General features: G+C 43.3%; 1 protein-coding gene across 3 annotated transcripts; it reads left to right on the top strand.

Annotated features, from left to right (window-relative positions):
- Nucleotides 1-324: 324 nt before the first annotated feature.
- LOC136540281 (uncharacterized) lies at nucleotides 325-6,611 on the top strand. Of its 3 annotated transcripts, none has more exons than XR_010779917.1 (8): nucleotides 325-686; nucleotides 1,925-1,984; nucleotides 2,660-2,742; nucleotides 2,890-2,954; nucleotides 3,021-3,054; nucleotides 3,128-3,198; nucleotides 5,153-5,318; nucleotides 5,419-6,610. XR_010779917.1 is itself a non-coding variant. In XM_066532281.1 (8 exons), exons 1-7 carry the CDS (start codon nucleotides 407-409, stop codon nucleotides 5,241-5,243), a joined length of 684 nt encoding a protein of 227 aa, XP_066388378.1. In that variant the 5' UTR covers nucleotides 325-406; the 3' UTR covers nucleotides 5,244-5,249; nucleotides 5,492-6,611. The 3 variants fall into 3 exon arrangements, 2 of the variants coding, with proteins under 2 accessions (XP_066388378.1, XP_066388377.1); XM_066532281.1 differs by having other exon boundaries at nucleotides 5,153-5,249; nucleotides 5,492-6,611; XM_066532280.1 differs by having other exon boundaries at nucleotides 5,153-5,249; nucleotides 5,419-6,608.
- Nucleotides 6,612-12,726: the final 6,115 nt, after the last annotated feature.

Raw genomic sequence — 12,726 nt, forward strand, 5'->3', positions numbered from 1 at the left:
CTGATCATTTTGTAAGCCCAAATGTAACTCTTATTCCATGCTGCGCACGAGATTGCGAAGTTGAGTTTAAGTTGGGACCCGAGACAGTCACATATATGGACTGGCCCCCCTCCTAGACCGTGTAAGTGTCAAAGTGACTCACGATTTGGCTGAGTCAGGCGATTGGTAATGAAAGGCCATAGAGCCAACAAAGTTTTTTAAAAAAGAAAGTAAGTTCGGCCCAATTAGTAGAAGTCCTCCAGATGGGCTAGATCTCAAGTCAGCCCAGGCAGCAAAACAAACGAAACTATAGAAAAGCCCAAGCAATTGGTTGCTGTTGCTGCCTCCTTTCGCTTCGCCTTCACCCGTTCGCCGTGCGGCCGAGCTCTCTGGTTCCGCCGCTCCGCCTTCCTCCACACGCTGACTAATGGCGACCGCCATGCGGGGCGGCAGCCTCCTGCGGTTCGGTTTCCGCCACGTTTCCTCCCTCCTGTTCCAGGCTCCTCCATGCCCTGTCCCGAGCCTGGGCCTGAACCTGGCCGTTGGCCGGACCGGGCTCGTACGCCTCCGGTGCTCGGCGGCTGGGGCCGGCGAAGACGGGGGCAAGAAGGTGTCGGCTCGGCTGGCTCTGACGCGGCAGGTGCTACGGGACGCCGAGGAGCGCGCCGCGTCGGCGGGCTCCGACCCTGCCCCCAAGATCACCCTGGGTAATTAACTACAGCTGGCCTCAATCCTCATTCTGCCTTCCAATCGGTCCCAGAACCCTTATTGATTTCAGAATGTCAATGTCACGCCCTAGCATCAAACCTGGTGTAGTCTGCAGCTTATGTACCACAGTTCATAGTCGAGAATCCGGCGTTAATACTTATTATGATCACAAGGGGCGCTGTATGCAACTGTTATAGGAGCTTTGCACTGGGTCTCCTCAGGGCTCAAGCCTGTAGAAATCCTATTTGCATAATAACTTATGGGCGTATGTGGTAAGTTCATTTGACCGAAATGGTTACCCCCAGGGAGTTGTCTGTGTGATTTAAATGTATCTGCTACTAATTCATTAATTCCATGCTAAGTTCATTTCACTTTACAAACAATCTGTGAACATGATTGGTATGATCTTTTATCAGCGTGCCGTTCTTTGATTAGAAACTGCCGGTGCTGTAGAATGCAAGTTAATGAACCTTACAAAAGCAGATGAGGGTACAAGTTACTTCATGAAACTGGCCTTTTGCCATGGTGTTTACATATTCTGTTCAATGGTGTTGAACTGTCCAGGGAGCTTGTAGCTGCTTTTGTTCTGGATGTTGTGCTCTTTAAACTGTGTTTGCATGGGTTATAGTGCTAGGCTAGTTGCTTGAATCAAGTAGGTTAGTCCTAGTACATCTGCCCGGCGCTGTTTTCTCCCTTCTTTTTCTGGTTATCAGACCGCTTGTATTTCTGTTAGTACAGTAATGGAAATGGGGTCTTTACTCACTTCCAAAAAAGGATAGAGTACAAGAGAAAACATGGAAAGCGTGGGATGGTTGAGGTGATAATGAGTTTTGGCTTGTAAATCAATGTCTCGAACTGTATTTTGTGTTCATAAGACAGTATAAACACAACATCTTCTGCGATGTTCTGGGTTAGTTGCAATTGAGAATGCATTTTCTTGTCACATATTGTTGAAGATGAAGATGTTACCTGTGCAACAGAGGACGATTGAGAGCTCTTTCTATGAACCTGAGTGGATTTGGTATGCCATCAACTGCAATATCTGTAGAACTGTAGATGGGACTGGAAGACGATAATATCCATGTAATTAGAACTTATGGTGGTTTCCTGTCTCGATAATTATATGGGTCCAACATGAAATATTTTCAGTGTTATGAAATGATTTTTGAAATTTGATGACCATGTCTAATTAGTGCTTGAATTGCCAAAATTTGTTCTAACTCCATTTTATCTGCAGATCATGTTACTGTTAATTTTGCAAGAAGTGGTGGTCCTGGTGGTCAGAATGTTAATAAAGGTTTCATCTTTTCCACATTCTTTTTTTTTTCATTGCATATAGACCATTGGTGCCAGTTTCTCATGTGTTTAATCATCGTATTGACATTTATTTACATTTGTATTCTCTTCCTCCTGTTTCTGCATTCAGAATTTAATGAGTGGCATGCTTCATTCAGATCTCAATCACTCAATAGCATGTATTTTTCTCTTTTTCTAATTTTCATTCTTATTTATTAGATTAGAATATTAGATAGTTGTTTTTTTAAAGAACATTCATTAGATAATTGTTGTTGCCCATACTTTGATGTGCTTAAACTCTTTTGGCTGATGAATATGGCAAAATAAGGGCTGACCACCCTCTAGGCGACGGCTTCTCCTGTTGAGAAGAGTTTTTTTATCATAACCTAGTTTGGGTAGGCAAAGCTCATTGCTATGTTGCTTCTTGATTGTTCGATCTCCCTTGCAGGCATGTCCTGCCTATATAGTGTATAGTATTTGGGCACCAGCCAGCCAACAGATCATATCCAATTTATATTCCTAAGCATAAGGTTCCTAATACTAGTAAATTTCCTAATTGATGCATGGTTTCCTCTAACAAACTCAGAGATATCTGAGTAATAATCAGTCAATTACTTAAATAAGTCACAGCTTAATTTTTGCCTCTTTGTTCTAAAGTCCCACTACCATCTTACAGTTAACACAAAGGTTGACATGCGATTCAATGTTAAGCAAGCTCTCTGGCTTGGGGAGAGAATCAAGGAACGAATATTACAAGCGGTAAAAGAAACCTCCTTATGTAACTACTGTTTCCTTACACTCTTTTATAATCATCTAGTCTTATATGCATTTTATTAATTCCTTTCATATCTCTTTTCTAAATCCTGTGAACAGATTGTTTATATTTTGAGTTCTCTTTATGTACAGGAGAAGAACAGGATAAATAAAGATGGAGAGCTTGTTATATCTTCTACAAAAACTAGAACACAGAAGTAATTATAGTTCTATTATCCTTTTAGTCATTTTTTATTGCAATTGATACGATTTTGTCATCTTAGGGGCAACATTGAAGATGCATTGCAGAAAATACAGGTATGCTTCTTCCATTTCATTTTTTTTCTAGGGCTAGATCACTTGCCTTACTCCACAAATCTATCTTGAACAGGCAATCATTGATGCTGCATCATATGTTCCTCCACCCCCAACAGAAGACCAGAAGAAAAAGATTGAAAAAATGTAAGCTGTTTATTTCACCAGTTGCTTCCTCCTAAGTCATGTGTCAATTAGTAGTTCTTATATGAGATAGACTGCACCAAAGTGCTCAATAATTTCTCCAGAATTGAATTAAAGGAACACCGTATATGATTTTCTTAAACTTCTCATACTCTAAAGTTCCTGGTAGTTCTGCATTATTGACGATCATATCTTTCAGATATTTCATGGACTTACTTTGAGATGCTTCAATATTGCACTTTTTTTTAGAGTTCAATGGCTGATGCCCCCCATCTTTTAACTTTCATTAAAAGACAGCAAAATCCTTACAGCTCTGAAAGTATCATCCACCAAATCCTCACACTCCAGATAGACCTGATGCACCTCAACCTACTGATTGACCCTAAAAACTGAAAACAGCAAAATCTCCCACAGTTCTGGACAATTCACCCGTCGGCTGCACCACAGGCTAACCAACAGAACGACTTACAGACGCTGCACCACACCCATACAAGACTGACAGACAGAAACTCAAACCAGCCTGCAGGCGCCCCAGTCTTGGATTGCACCCGGAGGAGGAACCAGATCCGGCTTCATCTTGAGATAACTCTGCATCCTGTCCCATCACTTGCAACTTCTCCAGAGACACGTTCAGACCCACCATGTTCTTCAGGGAGGAAGCCACAGAGTTATAGAAGCTTTCCTCTTGATCTCCAGAACAATTCTTGACAGAGCATCCCTTTTGTTCTCCGGGCACAAATTAGCCAATTCTGTGCCATAAAAGCAATCTTGTTCAGCAGGATATCCATCCCTTTCCAGCCTACATTCTGAGAATAAAGGTCATCTCTTAGCTTCCATAAGCTCCAAAGAGCAGCAGAGGTGACTAAGTTCAACACCACATGCCTTCTATTGCTAAGCCAAAATTATCCAATAGACTCAAAGGAACCCCCTAAATTTACTTGAAAAATATCAGAGAGCACACACCAGAGTGTGCAGCAACGGCACACTCAAAAAACAAATGCAAAACAGATTCCAATTCACAACAGAAAAGACACGAGACATCATCTAACTTTCTTCTCTTACTCAGGTTGTCTCTAGTAAGAACCTTGTTTTTGGATAGCAACCACAAGAAAAAGTGAACTCTAGGAGGGACTTTGATATCCCACACAGCGGACACAAACACAGGCTGGACTCCTCTAAAGTTAATAATTTTATAAAGGGACTGTGTTGAGTAGATGCCATTTGAATTATACTGCCAAATCATAGCATCTTCCTCCTGACTGAAAACTATAGTAGAAGCCAAATTCAAGATCTCTAACCACTGCTGTTCCAAAACACCATCAAAAGTCCTCCTAAAGGTGCATTTAAGATTTAAACCATCCCAAGCATCACAAACAGTGATATTATGCTCATTGACCAACCTGTACAGTCTATAATACTGAATAACTATGCTTGAGGTACCCAGCCAGTTATCTTCCCAAAAGCGAATTTTCTTTCCATCACCAATCTTCCACCTAAAGCCCATTCTGGTCGCTTGAGCAGCCCGCATGAACCCTTTAAAAAAATTAGAGGCGCCACTAGTTCTCGATTGAAAAATGTTCTTATTGTTAGTATCATACTTAAAGTCTATTAACTCTCTCCAGAGTTCAATATTGCACTTTCCAATGTCAAATGCATAAATTGTGTAGATTAGTGTTTTTGTTTTAAGTGTATCATATCACTACTAGTAGTTACAGTTAAGAATGGCACTGCAGTTGCTTAAGAATGGCACTGCAGTTGCTAGTAATTTATTGTTCAGAACGTTTGGGTTGTTTCTTCAGGAGATCATAGAAACCGTCTGTAGTTGTAATGGCTAAATCTTTACTATTTCACTTGTACTCAAAATTTGATATAGGATGTTTCTTGACTGCAAAGATTAAACGTTCCATTTTTGGGGCAAATCACAGTGGTAATTTTATTGTTCCGTTGGTAATTACAGTGCTGCAGCCGCTGAAAGGAAGAGACTTCAGAATAAGAAGGTGATTTCACAGAAGAAGGAATTTAGACGTAACAGAACTAGCTGGGATTGATGCAAGGTATCTTGCACAGACCCGTCTTTCTGTTTTGTGTCATTCCCCGGTGGGCATTAACAATATTTCAGCGGGGTAACTACCGCTGTTTCTTATTCTCTAATCTCTCTTTGTCGTCCGTTTAAAAGTTAATTCTAACGCTTTATTGATTGAGATGCACCTGAGTCTTTGACAGGTGCGATTTGCTCAGCTTGTTCTTGGGGTAGCAAAAGCATTCTGCTGATCCTTACTGCACTTGGTGTACACAGACCGACGAAAAACAAGGGTCGGACTTGCTGAAGGCATTTTTTTTTTCTCGAATACGCAAAAGATTTGCGTATCATTGTAATTAAGAAGAAGAAGAGTTTAACCATGCATATGACACGCTTCTAATGAGCATCCTAGGAGGTCTTACCGTTGTGGCTGGACCATTCTAGTAGACTGTTTTAAACTTCGATATTACATAAAAGTAACAACTGAACTACGAGCAGCGCAGTAACTTACGGAGCTGGGCGTCTCCGCTAGCGACCGCGCGACTCTGCTCCGTCATCCAAGAAGAGTCTTGTACCGGTCGTAGCATTGCTCGCCGGGAACAGCACGTCCAGTGCTTCCACTTCGCTCAACGTAAGTTCCTTGCGAAAAAGTCATCGTAAACTCTCTTGGACGTGGATGAGATTGGACCTGTCGGCGGTGCAAAGCCCATCCTCCGCATGAGGAGCATGTCGCCCCGCTTGGAGATCGGAATGTGCACCAGCGGCTGAGCGGCAATTCGTCTGCTCCGTTTTGGCATGGGTTGCCTTATGGTCGCCACCTTCTGCCTGGGTGGGCTGGCGATTAATGGCGGCATTTGCTCGAGCTGCACCTCATCAGTGAACTGTGCGAGACGTCGGGCAGCTTCGTGTGGTGTGGGCGTCGCGTCGCTGGGGTGGTGCAACCCTCTGCGGCGTCGGGTGCTCCCGCTCGTGGCGGCGTGAGTTGTGGCGGCCCCTGTACGGGCTGTTGGTGAAGAATTTCCTAGGCATCTCCAGTTTTTGTTTCGTCCATTGGGGACCGGCCTCTGACGGGAAACACTGCTTTGGTCCTAACACTTGCCATCAGTTGTCCTGGTCCTGAACTTGATCAGAATATCAGATAGTTAGTATTCATGTGTAACTGAGGGTTCATCTGTAAAACTGTAAACAATTATTAGCAAAATTTGGGGTCAGCGACGCCCGTTGAAGAGCGCCATTGTGTGACTAGCTGAACATTGGACATGTTTTTTGGCGTCCACTGGTAGCTGAGTTATGCAGTGACGAGAGACAGCGTCATACAGTATCAATGAGCATGGGGTATGCCTGAAGTTCTGACTTTTGAGTATTGAAAATAAGGCTCCACTGTACCAGGCCATGGGGCATCGGAGGTCACCAGTTCATCACTGCTCACGGAGCCACGGACTCACGGGCTAGGACCTACTCCCTCCGTCCAATTTTAGGCCCCGTTTAGTTGAAGCAAAAAACCAAAATTTTTTGTATAGTATCCGTCACATCAAATCTTGCGGTACATGCATGTAGTATTAAATGTAGACAAAAAAAAACTAATTGCACAGTTAACCGAGAAATCGTGAGACGAATCTTTTAAGCCTAATTAGTCCATAATTGGACAATTTTTGCCAAATAAAAACGAAAGTGCTACAATAATCAAAAGCCAAAAAATTTTTGAACTAAATGGGGCCTTATTTGCCCGTCTGCGGTTTGAATTTTTTCCCATATTATTTGCACACATAGCCAGCTAGGGTAGGGTGTCAGGTCTCTGTGGAACCCTCTATGGTTTGAATTTTATGTACTCGTTAGTACTATTGCATGCAACAATGCATTAGTCTCCCGATTAAAAAAATACACGCGGCAACCCTCTCTGGCTCTCTCCTCCACTTGTTTCCTCCCGCATCTCCCCATACCCAATCGAAGCTGCGAGCAAAATCCGGATCCAGGAGGGCTGGTTGGCTGGAGCCTGGAGGGGTCGAGCCCCACTTCCGGTGGCCCGTGGCCGTCGACGCGGGAGGCGCTCAGTGATAGCGAGGGCGGCGCACTGGGTGATTGTGCGCAATCGGCGGCCTGCCGGGCCGTGGCTTGGAGCATGCACCTGGCGGTGGCCCGGCGCAGTAGGTGAGCACGCGGCGGCGGCCCGGTGTGGAGGTCGAGTGCAAGCGGCAGCGGTCCTGTGCGCATCGAGTGAGCGCAGCGGCGGCGGCCCAGCGTGGAGGTCGAGTGCAAGCAGCAGCGGTCCTGTGCGCATCGAGCGAGCACAACGGCGGCCTAGCGTGAGCAGTGTGCGAGCACACGTAGCAATGGCATCACGACGTGTTGTGATGGCGGATCGTTTGGGCTCGAATGAAGCAAGCGCCCAGCGGCGTCAACGGGTGGGCGGCGGCGGCGGCCCTGAGCAGTGGGGAACGCTGAGCGACAGGTGTCTTGCCGTCTGGGATGCTCTAGAAACTTCTGCAGTGAGGTTTTTTTATTGTTTTATTACACAGGAGCGCGTGGGCCACCTGAACACCAGCCGCACACTGCTGCAGATACTACGGTTTTATAGGAGTATTTTTGTCATTTTCTATTGGTATTGGTTTGTGTGTCCAATTCTAGAAATGCAATTATTCTTGGACGGAGGGAGTAGGAGCCTAGGACTATACTGGAATTACTGATCCACCGTTGGTTGCCAGTCCGCCAGTTCGAACTGCCATCAGAATTGCACCATCTAGGCACCTATAGGGTAATAGCCATCGCCCGTTCATCAATACAGTAAAAACCCCCCTATGATAAAAAAAAAAACACCCCCAACACAGAGAGATTGTAACGCAACAATAGCAGATGACCTACTTTAGAATTAGATGTTTCAAAAATGTATGGCACTTGGCCTTGTGCTGGTCACTAAAATGAATTGTTTACATTTCTTGCAACAAATATGTTGAGTTTTGTGGATCAAATCAAATAATAATTCACTTGTTGGTTTCAGCCAGCTCAAACCAGTCAGCCAACAGTATTTTCCTCTCACAACAAATCAGCCCAGAATTCAACCAGCGAACAGACCGAATAAGAGAAGTTATTTTTTAAAAGGCTAGACAAGTACATTGAAAACAAGGTTCCTTCGGACGAGGCATATTCCTTTATCACGATAATCGCTACCAACCTTAGCCAAAGCATGTCTAATAATATAACTCACTGCTACTTGGAAGGACATTTACAGCTTATCTTAGCTCACTCATCTGAATAGTTGGTTACAAAGACACACACTATCAATAATACACGGTCACTTTCTTCTCTCACAAACTATCTTAGAGCACATGCATCAGCTGTGTATAATCTTACATATCACTTCTTTTCTCTCTCTTCTTCTCTTCTCTCCCTCGCCTTAACATAAATCTTTGTTATACTTGTCGGCTTATCCCTTTTTCCACTCTCACAAACTATCTTGGAGCACGTGCATCAGCTTTGTGTAAACTTACATATCATTTATTTTCTCTATTTTCTTCTATCTCCTTCACCTTAACATAAATCTTTGTTAGGTTTATCCCTTTTTCCACCACCTCGTGTTCCATCTACGGAGGGACGAGTGATTGAAGGGTTTGAGGAACCCAATGTGTCCTTGCTTGTTTCTAACAACCTAGTTAAGATATCTTTTCTTGTTTCTTTATGTAACCATACATCCCTTGTTTTTGTTTTGGTGATTAACATATGCATGATATGAGCGATAATTAGCGGTCTAGCATCTTATGTTCGTAGAGCAGACTCCTATCTATTGGTCAGTGTCATTTCATTGATTGTAGTAAAAAGGTGTAGCATGGTCTAGGGCTCCTTGCTGTGGTGCCAACCAAAGGTGTCGAGACAAAAACCACTTAGGCTCAGTTTAGTTCCAAAATTTTTGATAAAATTGGCACGGTAGCGTTTTCGTTGTTATTTAGCAATTAGTGTTTAATCATAGTCTAATTAGGCTTAAAAGATTCGTCTCGTGGATTTCGTCTAAACTGTGTAATTAGTTTTATTTTTTATTTATATTTAATACTTCATGCATGCGTCCAAAGATTCGATGTGACGGGAAATCTTGAAAAATTTAGCGTTTTGGGATAGAACTAAACAGGCCCTTAGTCACGCTAAAGAGCAGGACATAAAAATGCTCCTACTCATTAGATCATTGATGTTAACATTAGTGCATATGACGTGACAGCATGATTTGGTCATTGGTGCGATCAAACAAGTTACTCCTCCATCTTAAAAAAATATGTGTAATTTTAATGTTCAAATTTTGTCTCAAAAAATATGTAATTATAGAATTAGAGATCACATTTTTCAATGAGATTCACCAATTAAAAATATCTCTACATGACTAAAAACTACTCAGACTAGGGGGCCCGTAGATCTAAAAATAAATATTTTTAGATTATTAGTATTGATTTAAAATAAGTACATTAAAATAAAAAGGGGGGAAAACCATTCAGCGCATGCGTAGCCTAGACAGACCGACTGGCAGAACCTCAAACTAGGGGCCCTGTGAGTCGTGTCCCCTGGCAGGCAGGAAGGCGTCATGCGGTCACAGTGACGCTACTGGCACACCGTGCACGCGAGACAGACGCCCGGACGCACGCTGGTCAGTTGGCAACCCCCGAGGCCGCCTGCCATCGCCATTCCCTCGTCGTCCGCGCCGGCCGCGTCAGGGTCTCAGGGAGTGCCCGTCACGCTGCCAGGCTTTGACTGCCGTCTGCCGGGCACGGGCACGACGACGTGCTGTGACGGACGACGGACGGACCAGCGGCCCAGCACTGAGTTTGCTAGATATCTCGTCCAATGTTTAGATACATATATAAAATATTAAATATAAACTAAATAATGATTAATTACATAGTTTACTATTAATTTATAAAGATGAATTTTTTAAACCTAATTAATTTATAATTTGTCAATGTGATGCTATATGTTAATGATGAATTAATTAGACTTAATAAATTTATCTTATAGCATAGGGATACACCCAATATAATAACCGACGTAACACCCAAACTTTAAAACAAGGCCTAACCGGACGGTTGGACGTCCTGTCGCAGTGGACGACAACCGGGAAGAGCGGAGAACCCGCGGGCACGGCAGAGGCGACCGCGGTGTGCTGCCACGGACGCGACCGGCGCCTGTGGACTCGCTTCGCTGTGCTGGGTCTGCAGCTGGCCTAGCTGCTGCTGGGTGTCGCCGTGTCGGTGTCGCGCGCACGGGCGTGTGCATCCGGACATGGGTTCTGTTCTCTCGTCGGGTGCACGGGCCACGGGGCGAGGTGGGGCGGGGCATTGAGCTCGCGGGCCGACGGGGCGGGGCGTCAGCGCGGTTACTGTCACTGCTGTGGTCACGGCCGGGAAGGCAACAACAGTTTCCTGGGAGGCTGGGACCGTGGGTATCTCACACTTTTTTCATGGGTTCGTGACTTGGTGTACGCTGATACTGTAGATGCCTCGCCGTGCACAGGGGCTCCGGTCTTGCTCGTGACGGTGCATCGAACCCAACGGTATGCATTGCGGATTCTCGGTGACTGCTGTGGGTATGTACGAATGTACGGTCTATTTGGTTTTGTCCCGTGACAAAATGGAGAAAACTGAGAAAATTTTTAGGCGCACATGCTCCAAAAAATAGTTCATAGTTGATCTGGTCAGAAATAATTGATCGAGGGGGGGGGGGGGGGGGGGGGGGGGGGTGGGGGAAGAGTCACACACATTATATGGTGTTTTCAGGGAAGCGAAATCATTCCATCTCTTTCTATCAAGTTTTTGCTCCATTGTTCGTGAAAAAAAGAAACTCTTTGCGCCTTTGGCATCCTTGTCTGCCAGAGGGAAAAAGTCTACTTAACCCCCCACCTATCAACCATGGTCTACTTCACTCCCAAACTATAAAACCGTCTATTTGACCTCCTGAACTTTTCAAAACCGTCTATTTTACCCCCTAGGCGGTTTTCGACGGTATTTTTGCTACAGTAACAGTGGTTTTGCTATAGTGATGGTGGTTTTGTCTTTTTTTTATATTTATTTCTGGTGAATCTTTAAAAAATCATAGTAAATCACAGAAAAATTATAAAATAGAAAATCTAATTTTGTTGGACTCCACATGAGTAGATCTACACAATGAACATATAATATGATATGCTTTAGTACAAAATTTTTGCTGTAGTTTTAGATTAATTGGAAAATCTAATTTTGTCTGTAATTAATTGAAACAATTCATAGCTGCAGCTTCTGTGGTCCAATTATGGTGAAATTTTTATGGTAGGCTAATTATTGTATGCTTGAACTATAGTAAAAATTTCGTACTCATTAGACCATGTATAACTTAGTTATAGATAAATTCCAATTAATTACAGATAAAATTAGATTTTCTAATTAATCTAAAGGTACAGCAAAACCTTTGTACTAAAGCATACAACATTATATGTTAACTATGTAGATCTACTCATATGGAGTCCAACAAAATTGGATTTTCCATTTTATGATTTTCTATGATTTACTATGATTTTTCAAAGATTCAGCGAAAATAAATAAAAAAAGAAAAGGTGAAACCGTAGTTACTGTAGCAAAACCACGGTTACTCTAGCAAAACCACCGTCGAAAACCGCCCAGGGGTAAAATAGACGGTTTTGAAAAGTTTAGGGGGTAAAATAGACGGTTTTATAGTTTGGGGGTGAAGTAGACCATGGTTGATAGGTGGGAGGTTAAGTAGACTTTTTCCTCTACCAGAGTGGCAACAAAACAATGCTTCTTGATAGGCACGGAGCCAGCGGTGGGGCTAGGGGGGCTCTAGCCCCCCTACCGCTCGCGAGCAAGCGAAGTCCCGTGGAGCCGTCGTCTGAAATTTCAGCTGTAGATGTACAGGTAGGAGGGGCTAAGATTTGTTGAACCTCTTTTCTTACTAATTGCCGTTGTTTAGCCCCTCCTAAATTTTTTCCTAGCTTCGTCCCTGCTTCTTGATTTACGTGGTAATGTATCTATTATATGTTTACGTGTTTTCTCGATTTATGTTTGTTCCCTCTTGAAAGCTCTAGTTTGGTTTTGGTTAATTGATGAAACCCTAAGTGCTAACCTAGTTTATCAAAGTGATTATGAGATAGGTAGCACTACTCCAAGTGATGAAGCAATGTCGAAGATCATGACAATGGTGATAGCATGGTGATAATCAAATGCTTGAACTTGGAAAAGAAGAAAGAGAAAAACAAAAGGCTCAAGGCAAAGGTATAAAATGTAGGAGCCATTTTGTTTTAGTGATCAAGACACTTAGTAAGTGTGATCACATTTAGGATAGATAGCCGTACTATTAAGAGGAGTGAAACTCGTATCGGAATGCGGTTATTAAAGTGCCACTAGATGCTCTAACTCATTGCATATGCATTTAGGATCTAGTGGAGTGCTAACACCCTTGAAAATATTTGTGAAAAAAGGCTAACACATGTGCGCAAGGTGGCGGGATTCGACGCTTTTAGGAAAATGAAATGTCTATTTTCTATT

Source organism: Miscanthus floridulus, chromosome 2 (genome assembly GCF_019320115.1).
Source record: "Miscanthus floridulus cultivar M001 chromosome 2, ASM1932011v1, whole genome shotgun sequence".
In the NCBI taxonomy this organism is placed as follows: Eukaryota; Viridiplantae; Streptophyta; class Magnoliopsida; order Poales; family Poaceae; genus Miscanthus; species Miscanthus floridulus.